At 35.5% G+C, this 17,093-nt stretch overlaps 2 protein-coding genes across 2 annotated transcripts; one reads left to right on the forward strand and one right to left on the reverse strand.

The window, feature by feature from the left end:
• On the forward strand, positions 1 to 8,599 carry LOC117915550 (protein decapping 5). Its single transcript, XM_034831130.1, has 8 exons — positions 1 to 308; positions 1,811 to 1,911; positions 2,974 to 3,045; positions 3,136 to 4,197; positions 6,372 to 6,431; positions 7,686 to 7,886; positions 7,989 to 8,099; positions 8,183 to 8,599. The coding sequence occupies exons 1-8, from the start codon at positions 164 to 166 to the stop codon at positions 8,327 to 8,329; spliced, it is 1,899 nt and encodes a 632-aa protein (XP_034687021.1). The 5' UTR covers positions 1 to 163; the 3' UTR covers positions 8,330 to 8,599.
• A 532-nt stretch (positions 8,600 to 9,131) lies between these two features.
• On the reverse strand, positions 9,132 to 10,901 carry LOC117915557 (clavaminate synthase-like protein At3g21360). The gene is made up of 3 exons (XM_034831142.1): positions 10,392 to 10,901; positions 9,714 to 9,967; positions 9,132 to 9,626 (listed from the first exon to the last, which is right to left on the reverse strand). Exons 1-3 carry the CDS (start codon positions 10,758 to 10,760, stop codon positions 9,281 to 9,283), a joined length of 969 nt encoding a protein of 322 aa, XP_034687033.1. The 5' UTR covers positions 10,761 to 10,901; the 3' UTR covers positions 9,132 to 9,280.
• Between the last annotated feature and the right edge of the window lie 6,192 nt (positions 10,902 to 17,093).

Consider the following 17,093-nt stretch of genomic DNA (forward strand, 5'->3'; position numbering starts at 1 on the left):
CATACCCAATCTAACCCTAACATCATTGCACCTCCTTCAAGGCAGTCAACAAAAATCCGAATCCAAACACACCGTCTGTCTCTCTCGCTCGCTCTCCCCCTTCTGCTATTCTCTTTCTCTCTCTAAAACCCTTGGCTTATCTCTCTTCGCATGCTCTGCTTCCATGGCGGTGGAAGCTTCGAGATCGAGCTCGTCGGCCGATTCCTACATCGGGAGCTTGATTAGTTTGACATCCAAAAGCGAGATCAGGTACGAGGGCGTTCTCTACAACATCAACACCGAGGAGTCCAGCATCGGATTGCGAAACGGTATTTTCGTTATTTCTTGCGGGGTTTCGTAATTTTCGTTTTATTTTCTTTGATTTCGGTGTTTTTTCGCTGCGTTTTCTCTCCACTTTTCCCAATTGGTGAATTAGGTGGGGGAAAACAAAGGGTTTTGTAATTATTGTTGCGCTTGTCTTGATTTTAAGGGTTTGGTTGTCCTTGAAGCCTCTTACAGATTTAAGTATTCTTTTGTTGTTAGGTATTGGGGTTTTAGGGGAATTTATATCATAAGTTGACATTGAGTTGTATTGATGCGTCTATTGCATGATAGAGGACTCACAGGAATAGCTTTAACGTTTGCATTTGGGTTGGCCAAAACTGCCACTGACTCATCGGCATTTAGTTTTTGCTGAATAGCCGGAGATGTGCAACCAGGGAAAGTTTTGGGGGGTGGGGGGTAGGGGAACATATCTTGCTGATATGCACCGTATTTTCAAGGAGTGACAGAATTATCTTCGAGATTCTGAAATTCGAAATTTAGTGATAAGAGATGTTGTCATTAAGTCTCTGTGCTTGTGGATCCCTCTCTACTATTTCACTATGGTCGATTTCATCGTTTTCAAATCCTATGGCTTTTGCTTGTCTGCAATTCTCATTAGTTAATAATTATCTATTATTATATTTTCACTCTCTTATTAAAATTTCACTATGGAACCAGACTGCTAGTGACTCATGTTGAATGATGGGCTTGTGGATCCCTCTTTACTATTTCAATATGGTCAATTTCATCGTTGTTAAATCCTATGGCTTTTGCTTGTCTGCAATTCTCATTATTTAATAATTATCTATTATTATATTTTCACTTTCTTATTAAAATTTCACTATGGAACCAGACTGCTAGTGACTCATGTTGAATGATGGGCTTTCTCTAAGAAAGGTGAAATTGGAGGATGAGGTGGTCGGGTGATTTTGATGTGTGTGGGTTGAGCTTTATCTTTTTCTCAAGTAATAATCATGTGGGGAATAGTTTGATATGGTTGATAACCATTTTGTTTAAAACTATATTTTCTATGTACATTGTATGCTGTTGGAAAGCCAATACATTATGTATTATGAGAAGAAAAGTTTGGGATTTATGGTTCTGGTTTTTTAAACATCATAGGAAAGTTTTTTTAGGGATTTTTTGAAATGTGCCCAAATGTAATTGTGAAATTGCTCTTAGTAGAAGTGAAATGCAAATTGGGGTGTATGATTGTGCCTGTGCTAGGGCGTGGGTGAAAAATTGTGAAAGAACATTCACAGAGAAGTGGTTGCATATGTTTAACTCAGTGATTCTTTGAAGCTTATTATGCACAGTCGTCAATTATAATAATTTTTTTTGTTTCATTTACCTATCAAAAAAAAAGAAAAAATCATTTTTTTGTTTAAGGTTTCTTTAATCTCATGTATTATTTCATGTTTATACTTACTGTTTTGTCAAGTAATTGTCAACCTAGTGTAAAAAAAAATGGTTCCTTTTTTCTAATCTATCTCCTGTGACATGGCAGTAAGGTCATTTGGTACAGAAGGACGAAAGAAGGATGGTCCCCAAGTCCCTCCAAGTGACAAAGTTTATGAGTACATCCTATTTCGTGGAAGTGACATCAAGGTATATATATGTGAATAATTTGAATGTCTCCTCTCAATGCCTATTTTGACCTGGATGATTGAATAATCTCAAGTCGTGAATTACCATAGTTGAAACTTTGTTTTAGTGGTTGAGCATGGATAGTTTGAGACTATATGTTTAATGAGATGAAAGGACTGATGATATGTGATGGTTAAACTGAGATTTTTCTGGTCAAAATGAAAACATTATAACTTTTTAGTTCTAGCATATCCTTTTACCTTTTAGTCGTACCTGGGATATTGAAGTTTGAAACTACCTTTAGGTTGTGTGGGTTTCTAGATATTCTCCTTCATTGTGAGGGGCTGGCTTGCTTTGGACTCTTCGCCTGTATGTTTTTGGCATACATTGAGTACCTTCACTTTGGCAAGGTGGCTTTGTGGAGGAAAAGATATCAGAGCGTTTTGGGATATTACAATATTTCCCACGCTTTGATCTATCTGTAAGTAGTAGCATTGGCATTTTTTTAGGGTTGAGTTGTTGATCCTAAAATTAAGGTATTCCTACCTTCATTCTCTTCTCACTTTTACTCTCTTGATTTCTAATAGGATGGTTTCTATGCATTTTCTGGTTTTATTGATAGATTGTGGTTGTTTTGGGGCTCTATTATGGTCTTCTTTTTCTTACTTTATCTTGCTTCCTGGGCTTTTCCCTGTATACATTTTCTGTACTAGGTTTGCCCTGTTATGACAAATTTCTAAAAACTTTGTTTCACCTATTTAAAAAAATGGTCTTTACATTTGAGTGATGCCCTAATATTATGAGTTGTAAAGTCAATTTGGAATAGGAAGGAGACAAAAATTATAGACAAACTTCCAGAAGTTAACAAGTGAGGAAAACTTAAGAGTCATGGTCTTTTTATAATGATAGTGCATTCATTTATGACCGTTTGTAATTGACCTCTGTTTTGAACTATAGTGAACCTTGCAGGCTTGGTATTCAATAAGAGTGTATTTGTATTTCTTTTCTATTTATTTATGTTATCACATTAATGTAATTTGTTAAACACTGAAGATTTCTTTCTTTTTTTGATCATCTTTGCAGGATTTGCAGGTTAAGTCTTCACCTCCTGTTCAGGCTACACCACCTATAAACAATGACCCTGCTATTATTCAGGTGGATAAAAGGATGACCCACCCTTTTTATATATGTGATGCATCAAATCAAGTAAACTTGATTCTGAATTAACCTTAATTTCTTATGCAGTCTCACTATCCTCGCCCAGCTACCACATCTGCAAGCTTGCCATCTACTGTTAGTGGGCCTTTGCCAGATCTTAGTTCCCACAATGCACAGTTGGGACTTCCTGGGTCAACTTTTCAAGGTGGTCTGCCTTTATATCAACCTGGAGGGAATTTAGGATCCTGGGGCCCTGCACCGCCTCCCCCTACCGCAAATGGCAGTGGCCTTACCATGCCTATGTATTGGCAAGGATACTATGGTCCCCCAAATGGGCTTCCTCATTTACACCAACAATCTTTGCTTCGGCCCCCACCTGTTCTGTCAATGCCTCCAATGCAATATCCTGGTTTCAATGCCTCTTTACAGCCAGGAGCTCCAAATTTGCCTGGTTCGAATCTACCGGAATATTCTTCTCCTTTGCTTCCAACCAGTAGTGGTTCCCTTAATTTAACCTCTACTTCTTTATCACCATCTACTCTGCCTTCAAATCTGCCTTCAAGTATGCCTTCAATTCTGCCTTCAAGTATGCCTTCAATTCTGCCTTCAAGTATGCCTTCAATTCTACCTTCAAGCATGCCTTCAATTCTGCCCTCAACTCTGCCTTCTGCATTGCCTCCTGTACCATCTGCTGCTTTAGCTTCTGAAACCTTATCCAGTTTGATGCCAAATAAGGTTCCTAATCCTACTCTTCCTTCAGTAACACTAGGTATTAGCTTGCCATTAGTCACTCCTTTGAATACATCCAGTTCGGAGATAAATGCTATTGCACCACCAATTTCTAACAAGCCTAATGCAGTTTCTGGTCCAACATTGCCTTATCAAACCATATCTCAGTCAATTCCCTCTGTTGGGACATCTAGTCCAAATCATCCAGAAATAGCAGCACCTTCACTGGTAACCCCAGGTCAGTTGTTGCAGTCTGGACCAACCACAATTTCTTCATCTCCGTCTTCACAAACAGCTCACAAGGATGTGGAGGTGGTTCAGGTATCATCATCAGCCTCACAAGAATCATCAGTTCCGGTGTCAGCAGAAGCTCAGCCACCGATATTACCTCTACCAGTACCTTCTCGAACTGTTCAAAAGGTGTTTCTCTCATTTAATTGTTCATTTATTCTCCACATTTTATGCCTTTATCTTTGTGTACTGGAATAACTGAGCTGGAACCTAGATGTTGTGGTTTGCAATCATTGTCTCTGCCTAAAGGGAAGGGTGATGAAGGCTGATAAGCATGATTGTCTGCATATATTTGGTCAAGCTTATCTTGTAGCTTTAGGGATTTTCAAATGGAAACTTTTAACTTATTATTGTAATTTTTTAAAAACCATGCATTTGCAATCTTTTAGTGACCCTATAATATGATTTATAATTCAATCCACATAATATGCATTATTTCTTTATTGAATACGCCTTTTGCTATTAGTATTTATACCTAACTTTTGGACATTGCAACACATTAATTTATTAGCTTTACATTGGTATCCTAAAACTTGACGACCTACAAAATCCAACACCTAGACGCACACCCAAGGCCATGGCACTGGTACATTAGCCCATGTAACAAAGGTCCATGCGATGGAAGTTTGAAACAGTGCAGTTCCTTTTAGAGAGGCATTGTACATGAATGGGGCTGTTGGATAAATTCCTATTGATAATTGGGAATTGGTTTAGTGGAGTTATGTGCCTTAAGTTTTGTTTTGTTCTTTTTTTTTGTTAAAGGAGAAAAAGGAAAACACATTGCCTTAAGTTTTATGTTTGACATTGGGCCTCGGAGTGTTAAAGAGTTCATGTTGGATGGGATGTCAGTTGTGTTAAGTAAAGCAAAAACGAAGTTTTAAGCATCATTTCTCCATATCATGTTTTGGAATGTATCATGTAGGGGAGAATTATATGAAATTTTGAGGACGAGTAGAGTTCCATTTTGAAGCTGGACTGTAGTTGTGCTGAGCATGTGCGCATCTTTTCTGCTGATTCAAAATTTAGTTTTAGTTTCTTCTTTGGTTGTTTTCATTATATAATTTATCTTAACATCAGTTTTTCCTCCGTACTAAGCATTTTTTTTGTGGGGTGCTGGCCCAGTGTTGGAGATTTTTTTTCATTTTTCATTTTTTACTTTTGGGTTGGGGGGGTTGATTGTGGTTGTGTGAGTGTGTATTTATGCTAAATGTCATTTGTTATGTATAACTCCTTGGGTGGGGTGGCAGTTGTGTGGGTTGTGTTGGGGTAAGAATTGAGATGGGTTGGGTTGTTTTCAGGGAACTTGTTGTCTCGGATGTTGAATCCCAGAGGTGGTAAGAGCATGACTCCTATTTGTGGAAGTTTGACTATCTTTTGCTCCATCTAACATTTTCACTTTTGATTATTTGGTTAAGCAAGGGATGATGAGTTATTTTCATCCACATTTTGTGTAAGGGAGATTTCAAATTGATGGATCATCTTACTATTTTGTTGCCCTGCTCTGTTCACGATACATGTTATGTCCTGTTTGTCTGTTTTTGGGTCTCACACACTTATCATTTTGGTTGGTTGATCATGTTTTTAGGGGCCTGGTGTGTGAGTTGTACCAATTATTACTGCCTCCTTGTTTGAATAGCATCTACCCTTTATCGTTTTGTGCATTTGGGAGTAATGCTATACTAAAATTTAGTCTTGTTCTGGCCTCTTTAAAAATTTGGTCTTATTCTTGCTTTTTAAGAATAATACATTTGGGAGTAATGTTTTGTTCTGTTATGTTTAATCCTAATCACTGATGATGTGGGCTTGACAGTTAAATCTGCCAGCTATTAGGTTACATAGGCAATGCCTACACTTCCCTGACTGATATCTGCCACTTTTGATGGTTTTTATTACCTTATGCTATCCTTATTTATATTCTCTTGGGGGCATCAATAGGATGTGAGAGGCTTGGACGTGAGAGTTTCTAATGTTGGTTCTTGGGGGAAGTGAATTCATTCCCATCTTTGTGGGTCTAGGCATGCTGCTGAACCACTTTAGTTGTTATTTTCTGATTGCTGGTGACTTCAATTTTCATCAATGCTGATGGTTGTTCAAGGAGTGAACCCTTGGTCATTCAGGTGAAAAAAAATCTGAAACCTAGGTGCAGTGAGATGTGGTCATATAACATGAATCCCAATGAACAATATTTACTTCATGGTAGATGAATGAGTTTTTTTGTGAAATAATTCATATAGATGCTTTATTGAGTTGAATTAGTCCTCTCTAACATGGTCCTTTGTCTTCTTTTTCTTTTTCCCTTTTAGTTGAATGGTGCTCCTTTCCAAGGTCGTCATGGTTACCGGGGACGTGGAAGAGGAACAGGGGTAATTTTCTGTTTACATTTGCATTTAAAGATCAAGAAGGAATTGCTGGATTTCTGCCAACATGATAACTTGTTAACTTAGTCGAAGAGTTCTATATCAAATTATTGAAAGAGGGTTTTCTTTAATGTCAAGCTCTTAACTTGTAGCTCTGGTTTCATTTCGGTTTTCAGTCTAGATATTTTGTTCAAAATGCCAAAAACATTTGGTTGACTTGAACCGAATGAATTTCATAGCATGAAAGATATGAATTTGATTGAAATCCTAAAGCTCAATCTAATTCATTTGAGAAGCCGAGTGGGAAGAGGGGGGTTTGGGGTGGAGGAATTAAGTTATAGGATCCAATAAAGTCATCCAGGGTGATGTATTGCAAATGTTATCTGCATGCTTCACAATTTTTTGTTACTTTAGTTTTTGTTTTTGTTATTATTAAAGATGATTAATATGACAATTGCCCTTTATAGTTACTGTTAAGATAAAAAGATTTTAAGTTGCAACTGTGATAGTGTAACTGCAGGTAGCTACAAACAGAGAGTTAATGTTGGATTATTAAAGAGAGAAAATGCTTTATAATAGTTACTGTCAATGTGGGGATAGAAAGACTCTGAGCTGAAAGCATGATGAGCCATGGAAATAACAAATCAATGTGGATTGGGAACAATCTATTTAGTTTTGAAATGGGCCATGTTCTGCAGCTGTTGTCAGTTGAAAGATCTATTTGAGTTTTAAATCAGTATGAAGAAAAAAAAAAGTTACGGAAGATGTTCTTTGGGTTTTTTTTTTTTTTTTTTTTTGAGATAGGCAAAATATAATAATATATAATTAAGGTCCCTAACAAAAAATGGGGCGCCACCATGCATACACATTGTGTAAGGTGTTATACCACGTAATTTGCTTAAGCAAGCTTAAATTCTGTCGCAGGCTTTTCTTTTGAGTAATTATGGAAGCTTTTCAATCTAGTGATGTATCAGATTAAGTCTGTCTGGATGATTCTAGTTATTTTAGGAGATTGGTAGCTTTCAATAACCTTTTCAGGATATGTCTAATCAGTATGTCCCATTCTAGTAGGGCAATCTTTTTATGGCTTAAAATATTTCCTGATGTCACTGTTGGATGGTTGAAGAAATTCTGAGTTAGTCTTCATACTTATCTTGAATCTATTATTGGTTTGATTTTATGGGGAGAATATTTGCAATGAGTTTCTCCAAAATTAATTGGAAATTTGACGGCATGGAATATTTAACATTTGCCTTGCAGGGCTCACGTCCAGTGACAAAATTCACTGAGGATTTTGATTTCATGGCAATGAATGAGAAATTCAAGAAGGATGAAGTATGGGGTCATCTTGGTAAAGGTAATAAATCTCAGTCAAGGGACAAAGAAGTTGATGGAAAAGTCAGCGATGAAGATGATTACGAAGATGAAGATGATGCTGAATTACCAAAGTTTGAGGTCAAGGTGGGGTTGCTACCACGCATCACTTGGACGCTAAATTTGAATTTCAATAAATAGGGAAGCTTGTTATCTATCTCTTTCTTACTTGGCCTTGTTGTTCTACAGCCCATCTATAATAAGGATGACTTCTTTGATTCCCTCTCTTGTAATGCCCTTGACCATGATTCACATAATGGAAGGACTAGGTTCTCCGAACAAATGAAGATTGATACCGAGGTAAAATACCCTTTAACTGGCTTCTGTCTCCAAGGTTCATATTTTTTTTTTCCTTGAACGTTTCTCGTTGTTAATGGTTGCAGACTTTCGGTGATTTTCCTAGACATCGGGGTGGTCGAGGTGGGCGTGGGCCCAATCGTGGAGGGCGTGGTCGGGGTCCTTATTATGGAAGGGGTTATGGCTATGTTGGGAGGGGCCGTGGACGGGCTATGCCCAGTCGTGGTCCCTAAGTGGTGCTTGGTATCTCTTAACGTTATACTACTAGGTAAAACCCATAGCCCAATTGCTCAGCAAAGCATCAAACTGATTTAGGACTATGCTTGTAATGTCTGTTTTTTCTTTTTTTTTTTTTTTCTTTTTCCTTTTCCTCTCTGGGTTGTCTAGAAATAAGAGTATGATATGCTTTGTGGTTTTCTGACTTGGTTAATTTGTTGTCTTTGAATAACAATCCTTTCCTGGAGCTAATCAAGAAGCATTTGGTTTTGCGGTTAATGTTAGTATATCAATGAGTGAATTCTTATATACTTTACTGGTGGTTTATTGGGTGATCAAACAATTAAATTATCTTATATGTGATTGCAGCTATTCCAAACCAGTAATCAAATCATTAAAATTATCTGATGGCCTGCTGTAATAAATGTCAGAAGCAGCGCTCTTGGAAATGTTGGGGGTCTGTTGGTTTGATTGCCATGAAACTAGTATCTAAGGGATCATATTGAAAAGATTAGCAATGTTCTTCTACAATTTCTGAATTGCTTACGTATGTTTGTTTATTTTCTTTAGAGGGATAAGTTGATAAAATATAGACGGCCCTCTAAGAAAAACTTAAGAGACGTGTGTTGTAAGAACTTCTTGAGAAGTGAGTGGATCCGATAACAATGCATTAAGATGCTAATTTTGGATTTGCTAGAGTGGTTACGGATTCAATTCAAGAGATTAAAAAACAGTAACCCAAGTGGTTATATAGAAAAAAACAGTTGACATCATATGGAAAGGAGTACATAGAAAAAAACAGTTGACATCATATGGAAAGGAGTACAAAGTGAACCATAATGGTTCATCGTTTTATTTTATAACGCTCAAACTCTGACAAAGGCACCAAGAGTGAACTTATGAGACTTCAGTTTCCACACCAACACCACAAACCCGAAACCCAGATACCGATGCAGCCCTAATTCAAGCTACTTGCATGTTGTTACCAGGACCCTCCTTGGAGGAAGGGAAGGCCTTCTTCCATGAAGCAAAGCCAAATTATCTAGGACGAGAACATCACCCTTCTCCCACTTGAATTGTATGCTCTCTTCTTCAATTATCTCTTCACATCTCTTCACTACATTTGCCGGTATTTCTGTCCCGTCTGCCATCATGGCAGAACTGTGCTCCTTCCCATGCATCCCTACCATGGTGTTGAACCACATCCTCCTCCCCTTTCTTCCATCAAACACCTTGGTTAGGGCTCGAGGACCTAAGACCGTCTTCACCCCACCATTCGGTAGCCATTCCATGTCCATCCCCAGAGCCTTGGCCCTGCAACAATTCTTTCTGTTAGATCCCCCACGTGGTAGTCACAAAAGAGCAAACTCTCAAGCATTCTAGATATATATGTATGCATACCTTTTCTCAGCTTCTGCCCGGTCCGATGTTCCAAATGTATCCTCCCAGCCTCTACCTCTCATGGAAGATACATCATTCTTGCTGAGAGCAGTGAACGTATACTTTAACCCCTTGCCGTCGATATCCTCCACAGCCCCCGGAAACTCCTCCAGCATCCGCTCTGTTACTCGGAAGCTTGGCACAAAGGGTGTTTCACCACCTTTTGGTGGCGGAACCTCACAGAAAAGTATTACTTTTTTTGGGTACTCTTTTATCTGGCCAGCCAAACACGATAAAATATAGTTAATCAAACACCTGCTTACCGCAAATTCATAATTTTTTTATTATTGATTATGTAAGTTCAGGTGACGAGAGTGGTACTTTATATTTGAATTCTCTTCCATCAACCACCCTCGGTATTGCTTGCTTATTGACACGTATTCTAGATAATTTATAGGGAGGTGCTCAACATACAGTGGTTGATGTCCTCAGATTGTTCGACTCGAAAAAATGGAAATCAGGAAATGGAGTGTTTGGTTGGCTAGAAAGAATTGGAAAGAAAAGGGAAAACTCAGTTTCTTCCTAAAGAAAATCACAGATAGAAAAACCTAGTATAGGAAATGGAAAACATCTCTGCAATCTCGACAAATAAGCAACCAAACACCTGCAGGAGAAAGCTGTAAGTTATATCTTACTCACCAAAACCATCTCATGATGGTAGTATATGAATTCCTCGAGAGGTCCCTCGTTGGCAGTCCAAATGCGTTTATACACATGAGTCCTAGGTGCCGGGCCAACATACCGGATGTCATCCCAGCCAAAGGCTTCAACAATCTGGTTGAAGTCCTCCGCGTTCTTCACGTCGTAGCCTCGAAGAAGGACAGCACTGTTCTTGATGATCATCTGCTCAAACCAGTCCTTGTTCTTCTTCAGACTCGACACAAGGGAGTCTAAGTCACTGCTATTGTTGGGGTCCGGAGAGTGTAGCACCAATGGCATGGTTTCACCATCCACTAGTTTCTGGCCCTCACATTTTCCTACCTTGAATTCCTCGCAAGAGAACTCCATTGATGATTTGGTTTGTGGGTTTCAATGCATTTGGGGATGTTTATAAGGAGTTTGGTAATCGGTTTGATCGCTAGTCACCATGAAGAAGACAACACAACTCCTACTTTGTGCAAGACCTGCTTAGAGATTATCTCTCCTTATGTCGTTTTGTGGAGGGCTGCAAAACACATGGGGTTTCCGAATCAACAGCTTTAAGTTCCCTATATATATATAAAATTTTAATGGTTAGATATTTGAAAATGAATTTCAATGAATAATGAAGAATTGGACAAGCTATTGGGTTGGGCCGAGTCAGCCTTGATTGAGTCGGGTTTAGGGCTATTAGCCCAAGGATTATCAACGGGAAGCACTAAAATATTTTGGTAATAACAACATAAAGAATTAAAGACTAATAGGTTTAAAAATGAAACCTATACATAATGTGTGTTTTCATATTGGACCAATCATTGAACTGAAAAAAGTAATCGATTTACTGTTTAATAATCAATGATGGTTGAATAAATTGGTGATATTATAAATATATAATTTATGTATTATTAAAATTAAAAGTAATTTAAAATATATAAATAATTAAAAATTTTAAACACATTTCATCATTTAATTGTCACTAATATTGATAGCTTTAATTATAATAAGGATAACACAAAGATTTATTAAATTGTAAGTTTTTATAATTTTATTAAATATGAAGTTTTTAATTATTAAGGTAAAATAATATTTAATTATTTAAATTTATTTAGATTTCAATAGTTATATATTTTATTATCTTCAAAATTATTAATTTTTTATTTATATTATTTTAGTATTTATTATAGGAAAATTATAAATATTTATATTCATTTTAAATTTGATGTACATGTAATTTTTAAATGATTTCCTTTGCAAAAATGTAAGCATAGCCTAGTGGTTCCGCTTATATTGATCCCATTTCGAAAAAGTAGACTCCAAAAGTAGCCTATAAAGTTGTCATTTATTAGCATGATAGTTTGGCTGTGAACTTAGGCAAGTAATTTGAGCATTAGCAGCAACAATTTTTATTTTTTATTTTTTATTTGGCTTTTTGATTGGTGGGTTATTTTTGCAAATATGAGGTTATTTTGACCCATTTAACCAAATAACCCAAAAAAATAAGGCTAGCTCATGAATTGAATTATATTAACCTTCAGATGATCCCATTGGTTGAAAACAAAAAAGACAACTCATGAATCGGTTAGATTATTGAGTGGATGATTCAAGGCCGATTTAACTCATTTTCGGTCTAATATGGTGAATTGAACCAAATTAGCCTTTAATTAATGGTCCAATCGGTTGAATTGTTCCTGTTCAATTTTCAAAATATTGCCTATGCATGAATTGTGTAGTTTAGAATTATAAAGCTCTTGATTAAGAAGAAGGTGCAAGTCAAGATTAAGATATCAAAATCAAAGCTTGTGATTTTTTTTAGTTATTTGATTTCTTGTAAGGCTAGAAAAGGGTGTGCTAAAATCGAACAAATTCTCTTTTAATTTATCTTTAACATCAAAGATTAAACACTTTTTTCAACAAAAACATTAATTAAAAAATCTATCTAAAAATCGTTTTGAAAATAGTAAAATCACAGGTTTCTAAAACTTAAAAGGTTTTTTAAAACATAACGACTAATTGCCTTGGACCTTTTTATGGAGTAGTTTTTAGATGCTAGAGTGTAGGAGAGTAGGAACGGTCAATTGAGGTGCCCACAAGTGTTCCTTAAAATGAGAATTTTTTCCTTTTTTACATAGACAGTTGTAGACTGGTTGCTTCAACCCTTCAATAGTCACCTATAGTACAATTAATACTTCAATGACTACCTAGTTGTTTGACTAGACCAACCCATTTTTTAACTCTAACTAGTTAGCTTCAAAATCATATAAAAATGACCCATAAATCATATTTATGACTTTTGACCAATTGATTATTGATCATTATTTATTGTGAAAAGTCAAAATCAATTAAAGAGTGCAGTGATTTCAAACTTACAATCTTCCTTTGATTGCATCTTGAAATCCTAGTTGGTTATTCATTTCCTTGTACTCCATTTGTTCAAGTGTTAGGTTTTGTGAAATCATCTTGGAGTGATTAAATCATTCTTGTATTGTCTTAAATTAGTTAGAGAGTGAAAAAAGGGTTATGAGATACTCGTTAAAGCTTTGTGAAGATCCATTAGAATATCAATGTTTAGATTTACTAAGAAGGGCTTGATTGAAGTATTCGAAGTTTAGTGAATTGCTTTCAACCTTAGGTTGAAGTCGGAAGGAGTGGATGTAGATGGGTTGCCAGCTATTATAAACATTGTTTGCAATACCTTTTATCTTTTAGGCCAAGAGTTGGCTATAATATTTTATATAATCATATCCTTGAAAATGAAGAAAAAACAATCAAGGTATCTTTTATTGTACCATATTTTAAAAATTTTAACAACTAAATATTTGTAAATAAATTTCAATGAACAATGAAGAAGTAGACAAGTTACTATGTTGATTCAAGTTGGACAAGTTCATTATCAGAATTTCATGTCCTATAATCTTAAGAATAATAAACCTACATTATTAACACTTTAGTATAGTCTCCCTTTAATATAAAAGAAGTTTAAAAGCTCACTAGCCAAATAGTTGTCCTTAGTTTATTGAAAGACAATAGATTGCAAGCAACCTTTTTAAGCCATTAAGTAATATCTTTTAACTTTGCTAGTTTTAAGTCAGTTAAAAGATTGCTAGTTTTAAGTCAATTGAGTCCAAGGAGGAGCTATTTATCTACTTAGCTATCTTAAAAAGGATGATAAATGCAAATTTAGTAAAAGAAAATGAAGCTTAGAGTCAATGCTAACCCTTTTATCTTTGAGGATGGTGTCTAGATTGCACGTATTTTTATGCACACCTTATTAGTGCACTAGTAAATTAACTAATCTTGTCATCCTTCATAAGATAGATTTATTTGGTTGGTTACTTAAAGTGAGTAATTGAATTTGGATATTTCAAAATAAGATACTTGCCTTGCATATATGTTGAAAGGCAAGTCACGGTAGACTTTTGGTCGAGCCTTCATGAAATGAGCCATAGCCAAATATCGCTTTTAGTAATATTAAAAACACTCATTCGAACCTTGGAATTGGTGATAGCTATTTGTGGATAGATTATCAAAATACATAGAGTCAATGCTAACCCTTTTATCTTTGAGGATGGTGTCTAGATTGCACGTATTTTTATGCACACCTTATTAGTGCACTAGTAAATTAACTAATCTTGTCATCCTTCATAAGATAGATTTATTTGGTTGGTTACTTAAAGTGAGTAATTGAATTTGGATATTTCAAAATAAGATACTTGCCTTGCATATATGTTGAAAGGCAAGTCACGGTAGACTTTTGGTCGAGCCTTCATGAAATGAGCCATAGCCAAATATCGCTTTTAGTAATATTAAAAACACTCATTCGAACCTTGGAATTGGTGATAGCTATTTGTGGATAGATTATCAAAATACATAGAGTCAATGCTAACCCTTTTATCTTTGAGGATGGTGTCTAGATTGCACGTATTTTTATGCACACCTTATTAGTGCACTAGTAAATTAACTAATCTTGTCATCCTTCATAAGATAGATTTATTTGGTTGGTTACTTAAAGTGAGTAATTGAATTTGGATATTTCAAAATAAGATACTTGCCTTGCATATATGTTGAAAGGCAAGTCACGGTAGACTTTTGGTCGAGCCTTCATGAAATGAGCCATAGCCAAATATCGCTTTTAGTAATATTAAAAACACTCATTCGAACCTTGGAATTGGTGATAGCTATTTGTGGATAGATTATCAAAATACAAGTAGGCAAGACTAATACAATTTTGAAGTTCCTCCACTAAGAAGACATAAAACAATTGCTGAAGTTGGTGTCACTAACCTTAAATAATGAAGCAACTTATGAAACCCTTATTGTCAAAATCTTTCTAGTTGAAAATATAGGCTTACATGTAGTAGATGTTAATTCCTAGCTTGTAGACAATCAAATTGATACATCTAGGGGCCTAGGTCGAATGTGTAGGGTTTTACTAATGCCGCTTTTAACTAATTTTGGATGATAATGTTGAATGCCATAAAAGGCTTGGTCTACCTTCACTTAACAGGAATTGGTTTTTCAGATAAGATGATCAAAGTTTGCTTTAAGAATCAATACCAAAGCCAACAGTTATAAGTTTGAGTCATGGGACACAAAAATTCCACTTTTAACTTTGATTTCCAAACAATGAGAAGTACAAACATCCTTCTTTAACATGTTGAGGGGAATCACCCTTATTCTATACTCATCCCTATTTGTAAATTTATTCTATATTATGATGACATTTACATCTTAGAATAAGTGGGACCATGATGAGGATTCATTAGTGGAACAAATGAATCCTTGTTGATTTTTTTTTAATTTCAAAATTTTATATTTAGTTTTTAAAAATTTTAAATATAAAATTATTTATAAATCAATATACTTAATATAAATATGTAAATTTTAAAATATTAAATTATACTTACTATATATATAGTCCCTATTCCCTTCACTAATTCAAGTTTTAAAAATTTTCCCACCTTCAATCTCCGTTGTTACTCCTTGCCCATGCCCTTATGTATGCTTTTGTCATCCTTGATTCAAATATTCTAAAGAAGTGTTCAATCATCCTAGAGGGCATTCAAATGTTGCCTTGGAAGGCATTCACATGTTTTCCATTTGTTTGTGTTTTTAAGTCCATTATTCATATTTTAAGTTTGTTCTTTACATTTTAAAGGCGTTGTTTTGTAAATTCACATCTAGAACTCTTTTCAAAAGTGTTCCCCTAGGTTTTGGTATAAGTAGATAATTTTATTGAGTTTTATTACATGCATTAAAACATAGCCATCTCCATGCTTCTAGTTCTCTATTTCTTAAGCTTTTAAGATCAATTTTTAAAAAAATCCTTCCGATGAAAAAGGTACGTTCAATTTGCTAGCCTTAACCATAGTTCTAGTTTTCTATTTCTTCAATTTTCAAGATTGATTTTAAAAGAATCATTTCGCGAAAAAAGGATGTTTGATATGCTAACCTGAGTATAGTGTTGAAGTATCCATTACGAAGTACAAATTGTTGTGTTAAGGATGTGAAAGATTGTATAGTTCTAACCAATATGTGACTTTAGGGACTGAGAACATCCAAATTTTTAGATTTAGTCAATTTATTTTTGGTCATTTAACCAATAATTTTTTCATCGAAGGAGTATTTGTGATTTGGATTAATTGATATTATTAAAATCTTGATAAAAATTTTAAAGTTAGGAATAAGGTGCTTAGAAAACCTATTCACCTTCCTTTACATAGTTACCTTCATAAACTACTGAAATAACACTTTAAATAACAATATTTAATTTCATAAGAAAATATTCATTAACAAAAGAGGCGAGCCAATCTTATATTTACAAGTATTGGAGTGCAATAATATTACTTTTAGGTTATGAGATTGGTTACCTAAACGATGACTATCAAAATAAGTCTGCAAGATATAATATCAAATGTCATAAAAGATTTAACTTATTCTAATTAGACATTAATTTTTCAAATTAAACTATCAAAGCCCGATCCAACAACAAACAGTCATACCAAATCAAAAAATGTTTAAAACTTTTGTCGCCCATGACCCGGGTAGAGCTCGGGAAATAGGGGAAATTGAAGGATAGGATGAGCTCCCTCTGCTCGCCAACGTCTAGTTGGGCTCACAGCATGTGCATGAACGACTAACGCCTAGAGCCAAGCCTAAGCCCAAAGCAACTGAAATTAGGGCCGAGCCCTTCCGAGCAAGGCAGGTCCCAAAATACGACGATAAAGCTTAACAAGTTGGCATTAATCCAAGAAAATTACAGGAATTTATGTGTATAATCTTATGGGTTCAAAAAAAAAAAAAGGGAAAAAGAAAAAAAAGAAAAAGTTGAAGAATGAAGCAAAATCTTATGCTTTGCGGACCATTAAAAAACTTCAATCGGTTTTAACTTTCACAAAGGACAAAAGGAATACTAAAATAAAGGCACCCTACAAGGTCCCGTGGGACATTGGCATGGGACCTGGGGACCTGGGTAATGACGACACTCAATAATGCAAATTTGCAGTCCATGACCATCCCCAAAACCTCATTAATGACATCTCAACCTACTACTTTACTCCCACGGCCCCCTTTCCCTTACCCTTGACTTTACTAAAATAAATGTAACAGTCTGAGTCTGTGGATCAGTGGATGTGACTCTGAGCAATCCACCCCTTCCAAATAAAGAATAACTAAAGTTAGATTATAAAATTTGTTGAATTCACA

The sequence above is a fragment of the Vitis riparia genome, chromosome 1 (genome assembly GCF_004353265.1).
Source record: "Vitis riparia cultivar Riparia Gloire de Montpellier isolate 1030 chromosome 1, EGFV_Vit.rip_1.0, whole genome shotgun sequence".
NCBI lineage: Eukaryota > Viridiplantae > Streptophyta > Magnoliopsida > Vitales > Vitaceae > Vitis > Vitis riparia.